The sequence below is a fragment of the Lepidochelys olivacea genome (genome assembly GCF_965140295.1).
Source record: "Lepidochelys olivacea isolate rLepOli2 genome assembly, chromosome: 4".
Taxonomy (NCBI): Eukaryota; Metazoa; Chordata; order Testudines; family Cheloniidae; genus Lepidochelys; species Lepidochelys olivacea.
In genome coordinates, this window is record NC_140414.1 from 47264870 (window position 1) to 47287352 (window position 22483).

Sequence of the window (22483 nt, forward strand, 5' to 3'; positions counted from 1 at the left end):
AACCTGGCAATAAACTATACAATATTTCATTGACTGTTTGTCATTCTACCGTATTTCAGTAATGCTCATTCTGCCAAGGTCCCTTGTCCATTGTCAGGAATTCTAGTTCACCTATTTTTTGGCTTTTAAACTTCTTGTTTTTAATTTTTGGGCGTGGGCCTATTTTATTGGACTCTAGGCTGAAACTGTTTAATTTTTTCAGAATATACTTGTGTTCCCAATCTGTCTCTCGGCTGTAATTTCTCTTGAGTTTTAACTATATGCAGAGACACCTTGTTTTACCGACATCCCTAGCAGATGCCCTTGTCTGACCTAGTGCTCATCAGTAGCTCTCAGCTATCCCCAATCTCTAATATTTGCTATTACAGAGGCACATTCATTCTTATTTTTGATATTTCCAGTGTTTTTTTATATTATTATTTAGGGTGTGCATACCTGTAATGAAGTGGAGTGGTTTTATTGTGCTGGAGTATTTGTACAAACAGTATTGTAGGAATCTTGAGTAACATGATAAAGATTTAATTAATGTTAGGCTTTCAATCAGAATTATTTCAATAGGATTACTGGGGAAAAATAACATTTTATATAATAAGTTTTATTAAAAAATAGTATATACCTATATTTCTTAAATAGAAGCATGCAGAATATAGAAATCAGTAATGTAGACATATATATTGTAGAGCGGTGGAGCATAGTGATTTGGTTTGTTCACAACTGTCTTAAGCACAAGTAACGCTTTTTCTCTCTGTTTTGTGTTTGTTTAAAGGAATTCCTCCTCCTAGAGGGGTGCTGCTCTATGGCCCCCCAGGTACTGGGAAGACCATGATTGCTAGAGCTGTTGCAAATGAAGTGGGAGCCCATGTTTCAGTTATTAATGGTCCTGAAATTATAAGCAAGTAAGTTCATCTAATTTATTACATCAGTAACTTAGAGACATCGGGACAAATTCTGTACTGGCTTATATCCATTGGAGTTGCACAGTGTATAAATACGTAGAATTGGGTCCAGTACATATGTCCCAACTCTCAGAAGTTCATGGGGAAGGGATTACGCTGCTTATTGTTCTAGAGTGAAAAGTACAGTTGTCACCCCCCCCCCCCCCAGTGAAATGAAGTAACAGGAGGCTGTTTTCTTCATTCCTTTGAAGAGGAGTCTTATATTGTATAGTACAGAGGGGTATGTATGGCAGTGGAATGGGGAAAAAAAGGACATAATTTGATAAATAATTAGAACTGCATCTGCTTGCCAGTTGTATGTCCAACAAGGAAAAAGGATGGTTTGTTAAAGCACAGTAAAATAAAGGATGAGGCTATAGATGAGAATTTGTCCAGTTTGACCAATGTACATGGCAGAGCAACATTGCTGGCACATGATGGCATATATCACGTTGGTGGATGTGCAGGTGAACGAGCCTCTGATATTGTGGCTGATGTGATTAGGCCCGATGATGGTGTCCCCTGAATAGATATGTGGACACAGTTGGCAACGGGCTTTGTTGCAAGGATAGGTTCCTGGGTTAGTGGTTCTGTTGTGTGGTGCGTGGTTGCTGGTGAGTATTTGCTTCAGGTTGGGGGGCTGTCTGTAAGCAAGGACTGGTCTGTCTCCCAAGATCTGTGAGAGTGATGGGTCATCCTTCAGGATAGGTTGTAGATCCTTGATGATGCGTTGGGGACACCATCATAGGGCCTAATCATATCAGCCACACTATCAGAGGCTTGTTCACCTGCACATCCACTAATGTGATATATGCCATCATGTGCCAGCAATGCCCCTCTGCCATGTACATTGGTCAAACTGGACAGTCTCTACGTAAAAGAATAAATGGACACAAATCAGATGTCAAGAATTATAACATTCATAAACCTGTCGGAGAACACTTCAATCTCTCTGGTCACTTGATTAGAGACCTAAAAGTGACAATTCTTCAACAAAAAAACTTCAAAAACAGACTCCAGTGAGAGACTGCCGAATTGGAATTAATTCGGAAACTGGATACAATTAACTTAGGCTTGAATAGAGCCTGGGAGTGGATGGGTCATTTCACAAAGTAAAACTATTTCCCCATGTTTATTCCCCCCATTCCTCAGACGTTCTTGTCAACCGCTGGAAATGGCCCACCTTGATTATCACTACAAAAGGTTCTCTTCTCTCCCCCCCCCCCCCCCCCCCGGCTCTACTGCTGGTATTAACTCCTCTTAAGTGATCATGCTCCTTACAGTGTGTATGGTAACATCCATTGTTTCGTGTTCTCTGTGTATATAAATCTCCCCACTGTATTTTCCACTGAATGCATCCGATGAAGTGAGCTGTAGCTCACTAAAGCTTATGCTCAAATAAATTTGTTAGTCTCTAAGGTGCCACAAGTACTCCTTCTCTTTTTGCGGATACAGACTAACATGGCTGCTACTCTGAAACAGTTTATAACAAAAATTCTTCTTGTTAATCCCTAAATGCACGACCTTGCACTTTTCGCTATTAAATTTCATCCTATTACTATTACTCCAGTTTACAAGGTCATCCAGATCTTCCTGTAGGATATCCCTGTCCTTCTCTGTATTGCCAATACCTCCCAGCTTTGTGTAATCTGCAAACTTTATTAGCACATTCCCGCTTTTTGTGACAAGGTCAGTAATAAACAGATTAAATAAGATTGGTCCCAAAACCGATCCCTGAGGGACTCCACTAGTAACGTCCTTCAAGCCTGACCGGTCACCTTTCAGTATGACCTGTTGTAGTCTCCCCTTTAACCACATCCTTATCCACCTTTCAATTTTCATACTGAGCCCCATCTTTTCCAATGTAGCTAATAATTCCCCATGTGGAACCGTATCGGATGCCTTACTGAAATTGAGGTAAATTAGATCCACTGCGTTTCCTTTGTCTAAAAAATCTGTTACCTTCTCAAAGAAGGAGATCAGGTTGGTTTGGCACGATCTACCTTTTGTAAAACTATGTTGTATTTTGTCCCAATTACCACTGACCTCAATATTCTTAACTACTTTCTCCTTCAAAATTTTTTCCAAGACCTTGCATACTACAGATGTCAAACTAACTGGCCTGTAGTTACCTGGATCACCTTTTTTCCTTTTCTTAAAAATAGGAACTATGTTAGCAATTCTCCAATCGTACGGTACAACCCCTGAGTTTACAGATTCATTAAAAATTCTTGCTAATGGGCTTGCAATTTCATGTGCCAGTTCCTTTAACATTCTTGGATGAAGATTATCTGGGCCTCTGGATTCAGTCCCATTAAGCTGTTCGAGTTTTGCTTCTACCTCAGATATGGTAATATCTACCTCCATATCCTCATTCCCATTTATCATGCTACCATTATCCCTAAGCTCCTCATTAGCCTCATTAAAGACTGAGGCAAAGTATTTGTTTAGATATTGGGCCATGCCTAAATTATTATCCTTAGGTTTGAACGCCATCTTGTGGCAACTCAAGGAATAGAGTCCCGCCCCAACTGGGAAAACAATAAAAGTTCTGCTTCTAAAATATTGTGATTGTTTCAGGTTTTATGGTGAGACTGAATCAAGATTACGACAGATATTTGCTGAAGCCTCTCAACGGTACATTCATTTTCGTTCGTTCTGATTTACATACATGTTCATGTGTGATACTAATTTTGACATTATTGTGTAAAGAAAAGCTTATGAAGTTCTCTGGATTGTAATATTTTCCCTGCAGAGGTATTTTAAATGTAGATAAGTTTTATTTATATACAGCTTGGCACAAAGGAGAGTAATGAAGTTCTAATCTACACATTTTGTGTTTTTGGTCACTTATAATAAGTGCAATGTCATTTAAGGAGGAGGTTGCATAGTATTCCAAACCAATTAGCGTGTGTCCTAAATAAAATATTAAATTCTCATCCTAGTTGGTGCTAGAACTCAAACCTCTCATTTGCAATAGAAAGGAACCCAAGCCAGATACACTGGATCCAGATCCAGAGTTCGTTTACTTTAGTTCCAAGGGTGTTAAGAAGCAAAGATTTAGTTTGGGCTGATTTCTAATTTCCGGTGGAAATGTTCTGCCACCTGAGCCAAAAGAGATACTCATCTTAAATCAGAGAAGCCCATCTTTTGTTTTACCCATGTTTCATCATAGAAACAGAATGGTAGAAAGTTGTCACTAACATTATTGAGCGGAAAAACAAAAACCTTGTTAAAATCTTACAGAATTTTAATATTGTGGTTTTTTTTTTTTTTTTGAAAAACCTGTTGGCGTGGACATGAAAGTTGTGATTACTGTGAGCATGTAGTATGTACTCAAGTGCTTTTAATGGCTATCTGAACCATGTGTGACTGTACCTATAGGGCCAGATTCAGTACTAAAATATTCTCACTCAAGTTTAACCAATAGAATTGTAAACTAAATTAATTTGGAGGGCCAAATTCAACTGAGGACAGGAGCAAGAGAGAACCCAGCTTGACTTTTAGGTCCCAGTTTAAATTTGCAAGGACAGCACCTAGAAAAGCCATCTTTTTACTTGTAAACAGAATAAGGTCAGTATAGAATCTGAGACACAATAAACATGGAATCACACAATGCAATTATTTTACAGAGTCGTTTATTGGAGCAGAAACATACTTCAGGTCTGAAAGTTTCAGTCACCTAAGAGATTTGGATGCCCCTTAATTTTAATGGAATTGGGTGTCCATATCCATTAGTTTTGAAAATCAAAGCCTAAATGTTTTAAATGCTACTGTGCACAATTAGCAGATAAGTTGCTTTTATTTATTTTTCTTTCAGTCGTCCATCAATTATATTTATTGATGAGCTGGATGCACTCTGTCCGAAGAGAGAAGGGGCTCAGAATGAAGTAGAAAAAAGAGTTGTAGCTTCATTACTAACATTGATGGATGGCATTGGCTCAGTAAGTAAAGTATATTGGTACAATTAGTGTATTAAGGGGAAGAATTGAATAAACTGCATTAGGTTTTGTAGCACAGTCAGGCCAGCATAAGATGAATCAGAAGACACTTTTAGACTGCAATCTAATATCCTTATTGGATTTAAAGGAAGAGAAGACGTGTGTCCCTTACTAACTATAGACAGGGTTAATACTAATAAGTGATTTCCTTCAGTAAATTACATTTATTTTAACAGAGTACAGCACCATATTGTTGTGACACTTCATATATATATAAAATGAGATTTAATTTATGTGTGTGTATTTTGACATTCAGAGGCATTTTTGAACTGCAAAAGAAAAGACTATATAGCTTCTTCCATTTGCTTTTTGTCCTTCCCCATCTCACATTTATCTCCAAAAATCAGAGAAGTGGAAGACTTCAGAGGCATCTTTTTAGCAAGTCAAAACAGATACCAGATTATTTTGCAATTAAATGAAAATACTGTTGGTAGTGGTGGTGTTTTGTTTTTGGTCTGGCCTGGATTGCTGAGGGATCCGAAATCCACATTAAGATACCCTTTCAGTTCCCACACTAAATTTTTCTAGGGCCTTATTCAAAGATCATTGAAGTCAAAGGAGCCTTGCCATTGACTCGAGTAAACTTCGGGTTGGGCCTATATAATCTATTAATTCCTGGTGTGCCACTGTCTAATCATCAACAGGATGGTAGGAGTGGGAGGTCTGCGTCTTTCCTGGTGTGCCACTGTCTAATCATCAACAGGATGGTAGGAGTGGGAGGTCTGCGTCTTTCTGCACAGAGTTAGAAGCAGTGTGTATAAAAAACTTGTGGATGTTAACTGCAAGTTTCCCTTAATCTCCTGCATAAAGTTTTGGCAGCTCAAATAGCCTTCTATATATGGCTATAGGGAGGGGATATTTCCTATTAGCGAAGAGTGATGGATCTTCTTTGTCAGGATAGAGTCTCTCTGGGGACACTCTGAACACCACACTTTCAAATCTGTCTCTTAACAAATAATAGCACTACTTAGCTCTTATATAGAGCTCTTCATCGATAGAATCGAAAACACTTTACAGAAGACAGTAGAAGTCCTCACCCCCCCCTTTTCAGATGGGAAACTGAAGAATGGAAAGGTGGAGAGAGTTGAGTAAGGCCACTCGGCAGGATAATGGGAGTGTGGCTAAAACATAGGTTTTATGATTTCTAGTCCAATAACCTGCTACTGCATAGTGGTGCCCCCTGTATCATAGACTTGTAGACGTTAAGGTCAGAAGGGACCATCATGATCATGTAGTCTGACCTCCTGCACGTTGCCGGCCACAGAACTTGCCCACCCACTCTTGTAATAGACCCCATAATCTCTGGCTGAGTTACTGAATTACTCAAATCATGATTTAAAGACCTTCCCAGTCATCACTCTAGAACAAATGTTCTGACACATACCATTAAATCAGATCCTTTTCCAAGAGGAAGACCATTTTCATTGTCTGGAAATATGTAGTTAAATACAGAGTGAGCCCCACGTTTTTGGAGAGGGTAGCCTTTTCTTTTATAAGCCAGAAATCAAATCTCCGCCTTTTTGTCCCTGTTCCAAAATAGATCAGTGTGTTCTGGTTATCCTAAGGAGTAGTATCCTGCTGGAGGAAGACTGTCTGTCTGTGTCTCTCTCTCTCTGCATAATGGGCATGGAATACCTTGTAAAGAAATGAGTCTTTTTTCTCTTTTGTCTTGATTACTTCGTTCATGAATTTCTGCTCCTGCTCTCCCCATCACTGCCCTACTCCCCCTCCAAAAAAGGGTCACCTTAGAAATTTTTTGATCACTTAAAAAAGAGGAAAATATTATTATTGTTAATGTAATATTGTTACCTTCTTGAAATACTTTAAGTTTCAGACTCTTAAATTTTTTTAGCTTTTAGTGCTTTAGCTTTTCTCATATTTCCAGAGAAAAATACTCTCATAATAAACATATAAGAATAAAAATACTTGAGGGGGTGGAGGTGCTTCTGGATTTTAATAAGTGAACCAGTTCATAAATTATAAATTCTCTTTGGAAACTCTGTTTGCTACTTTACATTGTGTGACAAAGTTCCTCCTCTACCTGGGTGGGTCTTGCACTTATTGGTGGATTTGCTCGCCTTGGAGCTTCACGGCAGCCCTCAGTTTGGCTGTTTTCGTGAACCCACAGTCCAAGTCAACTTCTCCTTTGTCTGACCAGGAGTTGGGAGGTTTGTGGGGAACCCGGGCCCGCCCTCTACTCTGGGTTCCAGCCCAGGGTCCTGTGGAATGCAGCTGTCTAGAGTGCCTCCTGGAACAGCTGTTTGACAGCTACAACTCCCTGGGCTACTTCCCCATGGCCTCCTCCCAGCACCTTTTTTATCCTCACTATAGGACCTTCCTCCTGGTGTCTGATAATGCTTGTACTCCTCAGACTTCCAACAGTACACATTCTCACTCTCAGCTCCTTACACGCACACCACAAACTGAAGTGAGCTCCTTTTTAAACCCGGGTGCCCTGATTAGCCTGTCTTAATTGATTCTAGCAGCTTCTTGATTGGCTGCAGGTGTTCCAGTCAGCCTGTCTGTCTTAATTGTCTCCAGAAGGTTCCTGATTGTTCTGGAACCTTCTCTGTTATCTTATCCAGGGAAAAGGGACTTACTTAACCTGGGGCTAATATATCTGCCTTCTGTTACTCTCCTGTAGCCATCTGGCCCTGTCACAACTGACTGACTTGAAAGATGTATATTTGCATACTCTTTATGGGTTAGTCCAACTAGCGGTTTCTTCTGTTTGCTAGGGACAGTTTTAATTTCTGTATTGCTTCCTTCTCTTTGATTGTCTGCTTGATTATATTCATCAAAGTAATAGCCATCATCTTGGGTGATTTGAGGTGGCAAGGACTGTCATAACGCCTGGCTCATTTGGGCCAGAACGTTAAACCTGACCCAGAGAGCAGCATCCAAGATTTTGTAGAAATTTTACTTCCTGGGATTAGAAAAAGAGCTCCTTCCCCCTTCATTAAGGAGATTAATCCATCTGGGAGCTATAGTAGGCGTAGCCAAAGGAGGAGATAAAGAAGGTTATAGATGTCACCTCTGAGTTGAGGTTAGAGGAGATAAACATGACAGTGTAGAGCAGAGGTGGGCAAAGTATGGCCCACGGGCCACATCCAGGCTCCAGGACCATCCTGCCCGGCCCCTGAGCTCCCAGCCTGGGAGGCTAGCCCCCAGCCCCTCCCCCGCTGTCCCTCCTCCCTTGTAGGTATGGCACTGCGCGGGCAGTGTGGCTTGCGCTCACCCACCTCCCAAGCTTTCTAATAAGTCTGTCCTGCTGCTCTGAACAGCATGGTTTGTGGGAGGGGGAGGCAAGAGGTCCCGGGGGGCAGTCAGGGGACAGGGGGCGGTCGGATGGGGTGGGGGGACAGGGAGCGGGGAGTTGGATAGGGGGTGGGGTCCTGGGGGGGGGCAGTTTAGGGACGGGGGTCCCGGGAGGGGGCGGTCAGGGGACAAGAAGTGGTGGTGGGGTTGATGGGTCAAGAGTCTGGGGGGGGCCTGTCAGGGGGCATGGGTGTGGATAGGGGGCAGGGGACAGGGAGCAGGGGGAGTTGGATGGGTCGGTGGTTCTGAGGGGGGCAGTCAGGGGGCGGCAAGTGGGAGGGGGCGGATAGGGGGCAGGCGCCAGGCTGTTTGCAGAGGCCCCCGCCTGGGGATTCAGGGGGTCCCGGGAAGGGGAGGACAGGGAGCAGGTAGGGGGTGGGGTCCTGGGGGGGGCAGTTAGGGGGAGGGGGCAGTCAGGGGACAAAAAGTGTGGGGGGGATTGGTCAGGGTTCTGGGGGGCCTGTCAGGGGACAGGAGTGTCAATAGGGGTCGGGGCAATCAGGGAACAGAGAGCATGAAGGGGGCAGTTGGGGTGGACAGGGGGCTGGGGCCAGGCTGTTTGCGGAGGCACAGCCCTCCTTGCCCAGCCCTCCATACCATTTCACAACCCCGATGTGGCCCTCAGGCCAAAAAGTTTGCCCACCCCTGATCTAGAGGATTACTGGAACCCATTGTAGTCTATCATGTGTTGTCTGTTTAATGGGAACTACAGCTGGTCAGGATTTTTCTGTTGCAATGATTTTCGAAAGGAAAATTCAGTTTTCTGCAAAATTCGAAATTTTTGTGGGAAATGTATTTATTTGGCCGTAATTTTTCAGTATTTCTGTAGGGAAAATCAAAATTTCTCTTTAAATTTTGGGACATTTTCATCTGTTGAACTGACCTGAAACAATTTTTTGGCGTCAGGTCAATTTTAAATTTCATTCCCTTATTCTAGTGAATTGCCCCATGGGGATTATAGTTCATATTCCCATGTTCTCCAATACGATTATATTGCTCAATGTGCAACACTGTCTTTCCTGGGACTCATCAGCATGGTGCCTCATGGTAGTTACATGTCTGGAGGTGCCTCATGGAAGATGTAATCTGGCCAGGGAGCCTGGCCCATGAGGAGGATGGAGGCATCAGGCTCCTGAACTGCAGTTGCCGTGAGGCAATGTGCTACAATGGGAGAATGCAGTTTAATGTTGAGCTTACTCAAAAAAAAATGTTTCATGTTAGTTCAGCAAACCAAAATAAAGTGTTTATTCATTTCTGAAATGAAAATTTTCAGAATTCTGTATCCTGCAAAAAATTAAGGTATTTCAACTTTTTCTCCCAATTTCGGACAAAAACAAATGTTGAAATATAGAAATTTCCTATGGAACTGAAATTCTTTTGCTCAGAGAACATTGCTATCCTCCCCAACTTGATACCAGGGGCTCAGTTCCTGTCCCAAAAGTTCCAGCACGTGATGTTTCCTCATCTGATGAGTTGGAAAGTGCCAGGCATGAATTCTTACTACTTAATCTTTTGGGGTTAGGAGTAGGCTTTAGTTTTGCTACCTAAACAAATGCATAATTCTTGTGAAAAGTAGACAGTGGAGGTTGTCATTACTGTTGAAATATGTGTAAATTGTGAGGTCTTTAACACCATTTTAAAATCTAACTTGTTTTTCTGTTTGTCTCATTAGGAAGACAGTGCAGGGCAACTTTTGGTACTGGGTGCTACAAACCGTCTGCATGCACTTGATACAGCACTACGTAGACCTGGACGTTTTGATAAAGAGATAGAAATCGGGGTCCCCAATGCCCAGGACCGATTAGACATCCTCAGGAAACTTCTTAATAAGGTTCCTCATCTGTTGACAACAACAGAGTTGGTGCAGCTGGCTGATAGTGCACATGGCTATGTGGGAGCAGACTTGGCAGCCTTGTGCAAAGAAGCAGGTAAGGTATACTACTAGTCCCACTGTGAGTTCACTTACTCTAAAAATTCACCTGTCTGCAAATGGTACGCACAGTACATCCCACAGAATGACTTAAAACAATGAAATCTTTTCTCTGTTTTCATATTTTTGTAAAGTTTTGTAACAAAATCCACAAAGGGCTTTAGAAAGTTAACAGATTATTGGGAAACTGGGAAACTTAAGCGGGTTGGTAATGGGATCTGGAGCCTTTTGCTTTCCTGCCAACAGTTTGACTCTAGCCCAGGCTGTTTGAGACCATGTGGTTGTTCTCAGCCCCTTTTTCACCACTGGCACTTCTGTTGTCTGGTCAAGGACTGAAGACTGAAATATTCTCTCTCCATTAAAGGAGAGCAGTACGAGGAATATTGGTCTGCTCCTTCCCTAGCCATATTGTACTATGGACAAATAGAATACCTTCAAGCTACCAGATCTGTAACAGGCACTTAAAATATTTTTTTAAATAATTTTTAAAAAAAGATGACTATGGGAATCTCCATGTCATCTTTAGCTTATTATATAAAAAGTCTCTCTCTTGTAGGGCCATTCTTATGTTGGATTCTATTCTGACCCATGCATCGTGAATGAAATTGTCTGTTAAGAGTGCAGAATTGTTATTATGGGGGATGATGCATGAACCGGAAAGATTTATACTTTGCCTCAGTCTTTAATAAGACTAAAGAGGATCTTAGGGATAATGGTAGCATGACAAATGGGAATGAGGATATGGAGGTAGACATTACCATATTGAGGTAGAAGCGAAACTCGAACAGTTTAATGGGATTAAATTGGGGGGCCCAGATAATCTTCATCCAAGAATATTAAAGGAATTGGCACATGAAATTGCAAGCCCATTAGCAATAATTTTTAATGAATCTGTAAACTCAGGGGTTGTACTGTATGATTGGAGAATTGCTAACATAGTTCCTATTTTTAAGAAAGGGGAAAAAAAGTGATCTGGGTAATTATAGGCCTGTTAGTTTGACATCTGTAGTATGCAAGATCTTGGAAAAAATTTTGAAGGAGTAGGTAGTTAAGGACATTGAAGTCAATGGTAATTGGGACAAAATACAACATAGTTTTACAAAAGGTAGATCGTGCCAAACCAACCTGATCTCCTTCTTTGAGAAAGTAACAGATTTTTTAGACAAAGGAAACGCAGTGGATCTAGTTTACCTAGATTTCAGTAAGGCATCTGATATGGTTCCACATGGGGAATTATTAGTTAAATTGGATAAGATGGGGATCAATAGGAAAATAGAAAGGTGGATAAGGAATTGGTTAAAGGGGAGACTACAACAGGTCCCACTGAAAGGTGAACTGTCAGGCTGGAGGGAGGTTACCACTGGAGTTCCTCAAAGATCGGTTTTGGGACCAATCTTATTTCATCTGTTTATTACTGACCTCAGCACAAAAAGTGGGAGTGAGCTAATAAAGTTTACGGATGATACAAAGCTGGGAGGTATTACCAATTTAGAGAAGGACAGGGATATCCTACAGGAAGATCTGGATGACCTTGTAAACTGGAGTAATAGTAATAGGATGAAATTTAATAGCGAGAAGTGTAAGGTCATGCATTTAGGGATTAATAACAAGAATTTTAGTTATAAGCTAGGGACGCATCAATTAGAAGTAACGGAGGAGGAAAAGGACCTTGGAGTATTGGTTGACCACAGGATGACTATGAGCTGCCAATGTGATATGGCCGTGAAAAAAGCTAATGCGGTCTTGGGATGCATCAGGAGAGGTATTTCCAGTAGGGATAAGGAGGTTTTAGTACCGTTATACAAGGCACTAGTGAGACCTCACATGGAATACTGTGTGCAGTTCTGGTCTCCCATGTTTCTGAGGGATGAATTCAGACTGGAAGAGGTACAGAGAAGGGCTACTAGGATGATCCGAGGAATGGAAGACTTGTCTTATGAAAGGAGACTCAAGGAGCTTGGCCTTTTTAGCCTAACTAAAAGAAGATTGAGGGGAAATATGATTGCTCTCTATAAATATATCAGAGGGATAAATACCGGAGAGGGAGAGGAACTATTTAAGCTCAGTACCAATGTTGGACACAAGAACAAATGGATATAAACTGGCCACCAGGAAATTTAGACTAGAAATTAGACGAAGGTTTCTAACCATCAGAGGAGTGAAGTTTTGGAATAGCCTTCCAAGGGAAGCAGGGGGGGGCAAAAGATCTATCTGGCTTTAAGATTAAACTCGATAAGTTTATGGAGGAGATGGTATGATGGGATAAGATGGTTTTGGTAATTAAATATTCATGGTAAATAGGCCCAATGGCCTGTGATGGAATATTAGATGGGGTGTGATCCGAGTTACCCAGGAAAGAATTCTCTGTAGTGTCTGGCTGGTGAATCTTGCCCATATGCTCAGGGTTTAGCTGATCGCCATATTTGGGGTCGGGAAGGAATTTTCCTCTAGGGCAGATTGGAAGAGGCCCTGGAGGTTTTTCGCCTTCCGTGCCCCATGCTACAGAGGGTCACTTGCTGGAGGATTCTCTGCTCCTTGAAGTCTTTAAACTACGATTTGAGGACTTCAATAGCACAGATATAGGTGTGAGGGTTTTTGCAGGAGTGGGTGGGTAAAATTCTATGGCCTGCGCTGTGCAGGAAGTCAGACTAGATGATCATAGTGGTCCCTTCTGACCTAAATATCTGTGAATCTATACTTGATAATCAGAGTTTACAGGGCTGTCTGTCAAATATTTATCCGTTGATTTGTGTACAGATTAAATGAAGAAGATAAATATGGACCTTTGGTGTCATTTTAACAGAGTCACTTTGCAGGCTGTAACCACACTTTGCTAGCTTGCAACTTAATCATTCTTTCTTGTTAAAACACACAAAAAACCCCACCTTTTCCCCCCCTGTTCTGATTTGAAAAATCTCAGTCTGAGACCCCCTTCCCCATTTCCACCCCCCCTCCCCCCCCGGTGGACATTGAGGTCCACATTTCCAAGGTGTTTCAACCCAGTCTCTACTTGTGCACATTCAACTTTTCTCTGTGACCTTGGGCACTTATTTAATGCCTCTTTAAAATGTCAGGTATCTTAGTTATGCAGACCTCTATGCTTTTGTTGTGGTTTGTATTACTACTATAATACAAGCAAGACTGGGGGCCCAACTGTGCTAGACCCTGTACAAACATACAGTGAGAGACCATTCCTGGCCTGAAGAACTTATGGTTTAAGTAGATAAGATAGACAAAGGATAGGAGGAGAAACTGGGGTGCAGTGACTTGCCCAAGGTTCCACAGCAAGTTAGTGGTAGATTTCTGGAATAGAACCCAAATGTCCGGACTCCCAGTAACAGTAAGTTTCACATGGTGCACTGTTTTCTGTGTCTCGCTTATGTTGTTAGAATATGATTCTCAGGATTACAGAACAAATAGAAACAATTTACCAATTTTTTTTGTAAAAATAAACGTTGAATTTCTGTTATAATAATATTTGTAAATTGTTATCCTGGAGTGACCTCTGCTGGAGGAAGATGCAGTCCTGCCTTTGAAGCTGTGTGCAGGCTAGTTTGTATTTTTCCTCCTCAAAGAATTTAAAAAAAAAAAAGGAATGACTTTTTGGCTTAGAGACTTACAGGAAAGGAATTTAAATACCTTATGTATATATAGAACAGCAATGTCTGTTTTTCCTGATGATTAATTTTTTGATTTTTGAATGTCTACTTTGCAAAGAAAAGTCATTAGGTGTCTTTCTGCAGCTTGTAAAATATATGGCATATTCATCACACATACATAAAAGTGAGAGATGGAAAAGATATGCCTACATAGTATATAGCCCACTCTGTTACCTGTGAAGACTTCTTCTGGTACATTTTGTAATGTTTTCTTTTGCCTTATTTTGAAGTCCCAAGCAATGGGCTTTCCCCACTTCCCTTAGGAAACTATTCCACAGCCTAGCACATCTCACTGTCCAGGAGTGTTTCCTGCTATTCAGCCTAAGTTTTTATAGGTTAGTGTTATCCCATTATTTCTTGTTATGTCCCTGTATAACACATTAACTCTCCTTCCTTGGTGTTTACACACTTCAGATGTTTGTAGGCTGTTATCATATCACCCCCATCACCTCATTCATTACTTAACCAAACTATAAATATTTAGCTCATTTTAATCTTTTCTCATAAATAAGTCCTTCCAGCCTCCTGATAACTTTTGTTGTTGTTCTCTGAACTCCCTCCAATTTGTCAAAAACCTTTTTGGTAATGTGGTGCTCAAAATTGAACTCAATATTTTGTGTATATTACAGCACAAAAAGCTGCATAAACATGTAGTTAAAATTGCTTAATACATTCCTAAATAATCCAAACAGTTAAAAATCAGAGAATCCTCAGTTAAGGTTCTTTCACAATTTTAGAAATAACTGCTACTTTCAGTCAATACCCTTGCATATGAGTACAAATAAAAAATGGGAATTCACATGACTACCTTAATTCTGACCACAAAAAATATAAATTCAATTTATGGTATATCGTGGTAGTAGTATTTATTTGTATTGAGATATTACCTAGAGGCTCCCGTAGAGAATCAGCGTCCCAGTGTTCTAGGCACTTTACACATACATTTACGATGGAAAGACAGTTCCTGCCCTGAAAATCTTACATCTAAATATATTAATGTGCTTACAACAAGTTTAAGCTGTTTCTCGAGAATTCTTCATTCTTAACAATTATATTGAAAACTTACATAATTTTATATGTATGCTACTTTCATTAGCAGAAGGTAATCTGTGTATGATATGGTAACCCAGTGCTATTGTAGGCCAAGCTGTTCAACTGCACGTATAGTTAAGGTTGCCTATGACATTTCATTGTATGCCAGGTTTTTCTAATGGCTTGTTTATATGGAGGCACTCAGGAAAATTAATCCAAATTAACTAAAAGTGTGCATGAAAAGTGGACTAGTTAAAATGCATTAAACTTCTCTGTGGACACTGTCATTTAAAATTAAAGTGGCCTTAATTCAGTTTACTTCAATTCACTTGAATTATGAGATATTTAAACATAATATATTTTGGGTTCTTTTTATTTGCTCTTCTGATTTTTGACCCTTTCAGATACATGGGGGACACATTTTCAAGCTTTGCATCCAAGAGGGCTAGAAACGTACTTTCGTTTTTGAAAATGAAGCCTGAGGTTATCACTAATCTCCAAAGTGGATTGATTTTAAATCAAGGTGATTTATATCATGATTCAAATCTCCAAGTTGAAAGACTCAACCAAAACTGATAACTGAAATACACATGGAAAAGTTTATTTAAATAATTTTTCTAAAGAAAGGAGCATTCTCATTGGTTAAGAGAACCATTAAAACACGTTGATTTATAACTAAATGGCGCCTTTACACTAAATTAGATACATCTTTTTGCTGTTGAGGAGGGTACACTAGAACTACATGTATTTAAGTGATTTTAATATTTTCAGATTCTTCTTATTATAAATGTTTTAATATATTAGGAAATGGTGAATGATATATAGCTTATTTACTAGATAATTAACTTTTTGCTCATGATTTGTGTCAATCTGCGTTAGGATGGTGCCTGGAATTTAATTAAACACACACAACAACATATAACATTTATTTGTATTAAACAAAACAAGCCCTTAATGCAGTACATGACCTGTTGTGCCATATTTATAAAGTGTGACCTCAAAAGTTAGATATTTTTCCTCTGATTCTTTCTAAAAGCAGCCTTTAAATCAGTTTTTGAGAGAAGCTCATGGATTCAGCATATTTATTTTTTATTTAAATGTTTAAAGAGATAAGTTTAGGCCTTAACATATTTTGGATTAAAATCTGATTTTTTTTCTTAATTTTTCAGGTTTATTTTTAAAAAGAAAAAGTCTTATTAACAAAATTTTAAAAAATCCCATTTAAATTAAAAACTGATTTTGTTTTTGTTTTTCACAAAAATTGACTTGTATTCATCCCTGCTCCATGTTATAGGGAAAAACACCAAATACCGTGAGGCTCACAATAAAATCGTGTGAGGTGGCAACACTACTAACCTGTTGTTGAGTAACTCTGCGCTTTTCAGCCCTGATTGCTGAGCAAGGCCCATGTTAGGAGGAGGCAGGCAAGTATTATTGATCCATTTTACAAATAAGGTAACTAAGGGCTTGTCTACACTGTGCCGCTGTGTGGACTATGGGGATTTGAATCGCAGAGTACACCAAAATTTTGCTCTTTAGCTGCCTCATGCGGATGTTGATGGCGCGAACTAAAAGATATATGGTTTGCGTTAACATAGTCTTCTTTCAAACAGGACTATATTAATGTGCACTAGCTACCTTTTTAGTTTGTGCCAGCAATGCCCACATGGGGAAGTTAGAGTACAACATTTTGGCGCACTCTGCAATTCACACCACACTGTAGTCTGCGGTGCAGCACAGTGTAGCTATCCTGAGAGGTTGCATAAGCTAACTTTTTGGCAAAGCTGGAACTAGAATGGGGTCTTATAACATGGCAAGTCTCATTCACTTAGGTCAGGCAAGGGGCCTTTCATAATAAATATGTCGGATCTATGTGCTTGGTTGTGTTATCTGTAATCACTAGACACTCCCCGCACCCCACCGCACACCTGTTAAGAGCCAGAAAGAGAAACCAGGATTCCTCATTCACAATGTTCCTCTGTGGCAGTGTTTTTCAACCACTATATTTGCCTATATTTCCAAAGGGGTCTGCATCTCCATTCAAAATTTTTTAGGGGTCCACAAATTGAAAACCACTGCTATACTGTCTAGCAATTAGCTGTGTAAGCCATGGGCAAAGTATGTGTTGCACCCTCCTGTAATGGCTGATTCATTTATAGTAAACAGTTAATATTGGAAAGACTTGCATTTACTTTAATTGTTATTGGATCAGGCCCTATGGCTTCAGGCTTGAAAGGAGCTTCAAATGGCACATCCCCATGGACTTCAGTGGGGAGCTCTGTGTTGTTTCAGGGGTCTGTCTGCTCAGAGCTCTTGGGAGGATCTGAGCCTAATTCTGAACCCAGTTAACAAAGCCATGGTTTGGGGGCTAGAGGAGGTTTCTCGTGTCCTAAATTGCTTAGTGGACTACCTTTTCAGCATGAACAGCTGTGTTCTGAAGTGTTTCATCTCAAACAGACATGCTGTTTAGAAGATAGGTTGTGACACATCCTTGCATATAGTGTCTGTTTGTATTCCCCTGGGCTCATGCTGCCACTCTAATTAATTGGCCACACAGCCTTTTATTAATTCTCTAAAAAATTTATAATGGTTTAAATTAACAACAAAGATAAGCACTGCACTTTTTTGGAAAACATGAAATGTTAATTATGTAGCAGGGACATGAATGATATAAACTGTGCTGAATGTTAGAAGATGCTTAGCAACAAAGGTTTCCAAATATAGCAATTTATTATAAACTTATCCTTCTATGGTTGCCTGTAGCATTTCAACAGGGTGAATATAAATATAGCTTGATTTCTTCAAGAAGTGGATTCAGTCACATTGTTTACAGTGAAAGGAAGTATTTGCTTTGTAATTTTTAGAATTTATCTTGAACATCCTTGTTCGTTACACATAATTTCAGTGTGCTGATATAAAACACTTGGACCCTGATTAGATAGTATCATCAAGAAAGGAAGAACAAATGCCCTTGTTTAAACAGTGGGCTTCTTGCAATAACATCTAATTGGTTGCAGTAACTTCCACTGTAACTCTGAGCCTTTTCTGAGGTAGAAGCACTAATTTTGTTTTACATCTGAAAGATTTACAAGTTTGGCAGTTTCTTTAATGTAACTGCACAGCACAGACAAGTGTCACTTCGCTTTGTGAAGTTGGGGGTTGTATTGGCTCACTTAAATTGAGCTTGGCTGCTATTTCCTGAAACGTTGTAGAAATAAGATTCTCAGTGATGTAACTCACATAGCTCTACTGAAGCCAGTTGAGTTTCCAAGCAGCTGAGGAGGCAGCCTTTCATCTTTTAAATAAAACATAGTTTTCAGAATAATTTAGTTTAGGAACCATAGTGCTCAGTTCTCTCATCTATTCTTTAAATTTCAGTGAACAATTCACTTAATGCAGAATCTCTAGTATTTAATTTACAATCGCAAAATGAGCATGCAAGTTGCATTATTTGAGGGGTCTGTCTTTAGCATGGTTTGCCAGGCTCATGAAACTTTTAGCTGTTAACTCCTTGCATCACCGTCTGCTAGCCCAAACTCTGACTTGTGTCCCATCTACCTTCCTTCATCCCCGCCGAAAGAACCCGGCTCTTGTCTGTCATGCTCATATCCTCTCTACGTTAGGGTGAACAAACAATACAATTTCAGTTTTTACAAATAAATAGAAAAATCCTATGCCTCTGAGACCAAGGAATATCCCTGTTTACAGGATCTTTGTTTTTTCTTGGCTTTTGTAACTTGATCAGGCTGTCTGTCTGAAGGAGCTGCTGGCCTGTTGAGCTGATGAAATTGACAGCAGGCTGAGTGAGCCTCCCTATATGCACTACAGGGACAATCCCCAGATTTGTCATACTACAGTACTGCCACCATGACCTCCATGAGGCTTCCCAGTGAACATCCTCCTTGAACCAAGCCTTCTTCACACGCAAGCCCTATTTATTGTATTTTTTTTTTTTTAATTTCCTACTGTTGTCAATGCAAGGTCAACTCCACTGGTGTTAGCCACACCTGGTGCCCTCATGTAGACAAATCATTGGGTACCAACTCTGTTTTCAACACCATGTTGATTAGACCCGCTCTTGAGCAGCTTGAGTCTGAGGAGCTACTCCTTTGCTTCCACTTTAGCTCTGCAATCTTGCGGCTAGGTGTTGCACCAACCATTTTACAGGTGGTGTCGGACTGTATTGGAGTCCCTTTTGGAGCACATCAGTGCCATCTGGTGCTCTGCTTGGAGAAGTTATGGTAAAAATGGCAGTGTGGTTCCGCCTTTATTTTCTCTTAGAGAATCCAGGTCAAATGTCCAAGTAAAAATATGCTCCTGTCTCCCTCAGTTTTTAGCCTGGCAAACTCAAAGTATGAGATCTGAAAGCTGAGCTGTATTTTTTTCTTCTTTTCTCTTCTTTGTAATCTGTAATAAAGATTCTACAGTCCAAATAATGATGTGAATGAGAGATGGCCTGAGCCATGAAGTTCAGATACAAAGATAGTGATCAATGGCTCCATGTCTAGTTGGCAGCCGGTATCAAGTGGAGTGCCCCAAGGGTCGGTCCTGGGGCCGGTTTTGTTCAATATCTTCATAAATGATCTGGAGGATGGTGTGGATTGCACTCTCAGCAAATTTGCGGATGATACTAAACTGGGAGGAGTGGTAGATACGCTGGAGGGGAGGGATAGGATACAGAAGGACCTAGACAAATTGGAGGATTGGGCCAAAAGAAATCTGATGAGGTTCAATAAGGATAAGTGCAGGGTCCTGCACTTAGGATGGAAGAATCCAATGCACCGCTACAGACTAAGGACCGAATGGCTAGGCAGCAGTTCTGCGGAAAAGGACCTAGGGGTGACAGTAGACGAGAAGCTGGATATGAGTCAGCAGTGTGCCCTTGTTGCCAAGAAGGCCAATGGCATTTTGGGATGTATAAGTAGGGGCATAGCGAGCAGATCGAGGGACGTGATCGTTCCCCTCTATTCGACATTGGTGAGGCCTCATCTGGAGTACTGTGTCCAGTTTTGGGCCCCACACTACAAGAAGGATGTGGATAAATTGGAGAGAGTCCAGCGAAGGGCAACAAAAATGATTAGGGGTCTGGAACACATGAGTTATGAGGAGAGGCTGAGGGAGCTGGGATTGTTTAGCCTGCAGAAGAGAAGAAAGAGGGGGGATTTGACAGCTGCTTTCAACTACCTGAAAGGGGGTTCCAAAGAGGATGGCTCTAGACTGTTCTCAATGGTAGCAGATGACAGAACGAGGAGTAATGGTCTCAAGTTGCAGTGGGGGAGGTTTAGATTGGATATTAGGAAAAACTTTTTCACTAAGAGGGTGGTGAAACAGTGGAATGCATTACCTAGGGAGGTGGTAGAATCTCCTTCCTTAGAGGTTTTTAAGGTCAGGCTTGACAAAGCCCTGGCTGGGATGATTTAACTGGGAATTGGTCCTGCTTCGAGCAGGGGGTTGGACTAGATGACCTTCAGGGGTCCCTTCCAACCCTGAGATTCTATGATTCTATGAAATCTGAACTTCCCTGGGGGTGTTGGGCCTGGTGTTCTGTTTTGGGCCCATCACTAATATAAATGTTAGTTATTGCAAATATTTTGCCTGGTTTACATTGTTAAATAAATGTAGTATGTATATGAGTGGTGTGCACTTGAAAGCTTAATTTTGTTAATGTGAATAAATTACCAGGGTGATGGAGTGTTGTTGTTTTTTTTTAAATAGATTGCAAAGTTGGATTTTAGAGAGACATCGCCAGTTGCCACACTGGCTGTTTTGATCACTTATAAAAATGGAAGGAGCGTATTCTTTCTGCCTGAAGATTTTGTTTTAACACTGCAGAAGATAACATTGGGCAGCTGCAAATAAGTTATTACTGAGTAGTGCAGCCACGTGTACATCCAGAGATGGTCATGTGGGGAGGTGGAAATGTTGCAAACCTATTTATCTTTATAGGGTCCTGTACCTTCTTCTGGGGTTATATGGAGTTAGGACATCAAAAACAAAACTGAATCTGTATGAAAAAGTGGAAGACACATTTATTCAGAAATGACAGAACATAGAATTCTGAAACTTTTAAGTGATGTAATCCAGATGTGATGTAGAGGTAAAACTACAAATTTATTATTGGATTGTAATAACTGAGGCCCAAAAATTCTCTCTCTCCGATCTTTTACTCTCCTTTCCCTTCCCCACCACCCCACTTCCAACCCCTTTATTTGAATGTACATTTCTGCAGGGTAGATAGTAATGTTATATTGAAAGGAGGATGACTTCTGCTTACATAATACTTTATACACTCATTAATTTACTGGGTAATGGTATCAAGTGAATCTTGGTACCTTCTTCAGGGCTCATGAGTGTTTTAAATCACTCTAATGTCATGTAATTTCCAAATAAAATCACGAGCCCCAGATCTTTATTTTTTAAAGTGAAGCAAACATAATTTGCTCTCCTAACAGGTTGTGTACAAATGCATGCTTGCTTTGCACGCGCGCACACACAAACTAAGCAGAATGGCTTTTTGTTGGCTCAGGCTGTAACATATGTTTTTGGATTGTTTTTAAGAATGCTAATTCAGAGTGATTGCTTCTATGCAGAAATGGTTACATCTGCATATTAAAGTTTGGCTAGAGGGAGCATATTTAAGACTGGATGGAATGTGTTGACCTTACATTTGTCTGTGGAATTACTTGTCTGTCTGTCTGTCTTTGTCTAACAGAGGAACAGGCAGAATTACTTTCAGAATTACTAATTAGTTGAAACTGTTTTTAGTTTTTCCAAGACTTCCTATTTAACCACCCCCTCACACACACTTTATTTGTTATGGGCCAGATTCTGACACCTTCATGCCTGATGAATACTACCTTAAGTAGATTGTAAGCTCTTGGGTCAGGGACCTTCTTTTTTGTTCTGTATATGTGCAGAGCCTAGCACAACAGATAAAGTAAGGCTCTTCTGTGATAAAGTGGCTCCATTGACTTTAATGGGACCATTTATGGAATAAGATGGCAACCAACATGGCTAACAGTATCAGAACCTGGCCCACTGTATGTAGTGGCAGATTTCAGGATAACAAATACTCTGCTTTAGACAAAATCCGTATTCTTTAAGACAGTAAATGGAGTTTTGATTGGTATACTTGTTTAGAGTGGAGAGGGCATAAAAGCCCAAATGTATTATAATGTATATTTTTGTAAGGTTTTGATTTTTTTTTTTTATTTCAGTGTCTGGTTCTAGTTACGTGCAATACAGTGAATTCTGTTCTGTGGATGGTACAGTGCTTATTCCAGCCAGGGCTACTGGAACTGACTATTTTTGTAAAACTTTTCTAATAATCACTTAACTTAAAACTTTTGTATCCGAAACTAATTTTCAAGTAGTTGCACATTGGAATTCTAAATTTCTGTGTTGTGTATAGTTGTGGGTTGAATGCTGAGTAATTTATTTAAGCCCTATGCATGTCTTTGTCTTGGTCAATTTCTCATGCTTGCCTACTCATATTTATATGAGCAAAAAATAAAATGTATATGCACAAAAATATAGTTCATATTTTCTTCCAATTATCACAAACTCCTCTACAAACTCTGATTAAGCATCACAGTACCCCTTTCAGGT

At 40.3% G+C, this 22483-nt stretch overlaps 1 protein-coding gene across 3 annotated transcripts in view; it reads left to right on the forward strand.

Moving 5' to 3' along the window:
- Window positions 1-22483, forward strand: part of AFG2A (AFG2 AAA ATPase homolog A) — a 328486-nt gene that overhangs the window by 13022 nt on the left and 292981 nt on the right. For all 3 annotated transcript variants that reach the window (XR_014711280.1, XM_084625932.1, XM_084625931.1), the window contains exons 6-9: window positions 767-896; window positions 3516-3572; window positions 4756-4879; window positions 9927-10182. Coding sequence is in view for 2 of the 3 variants with exons in the window: in XM_084625932.1 (XP_084482058.1) it covers window positions 767-896; window positions 3516-3572; window positions 4756-4879; window positions 9927-10182 (567 nt within the window). In the remaining variant the exon portion in view is untranslated. The remainder of the gene's footprint in view (window positions 1-766; window positions 897-3515; window positions 3573-4755; window positions 4880-9926; window positions 10183-22483) is intronic.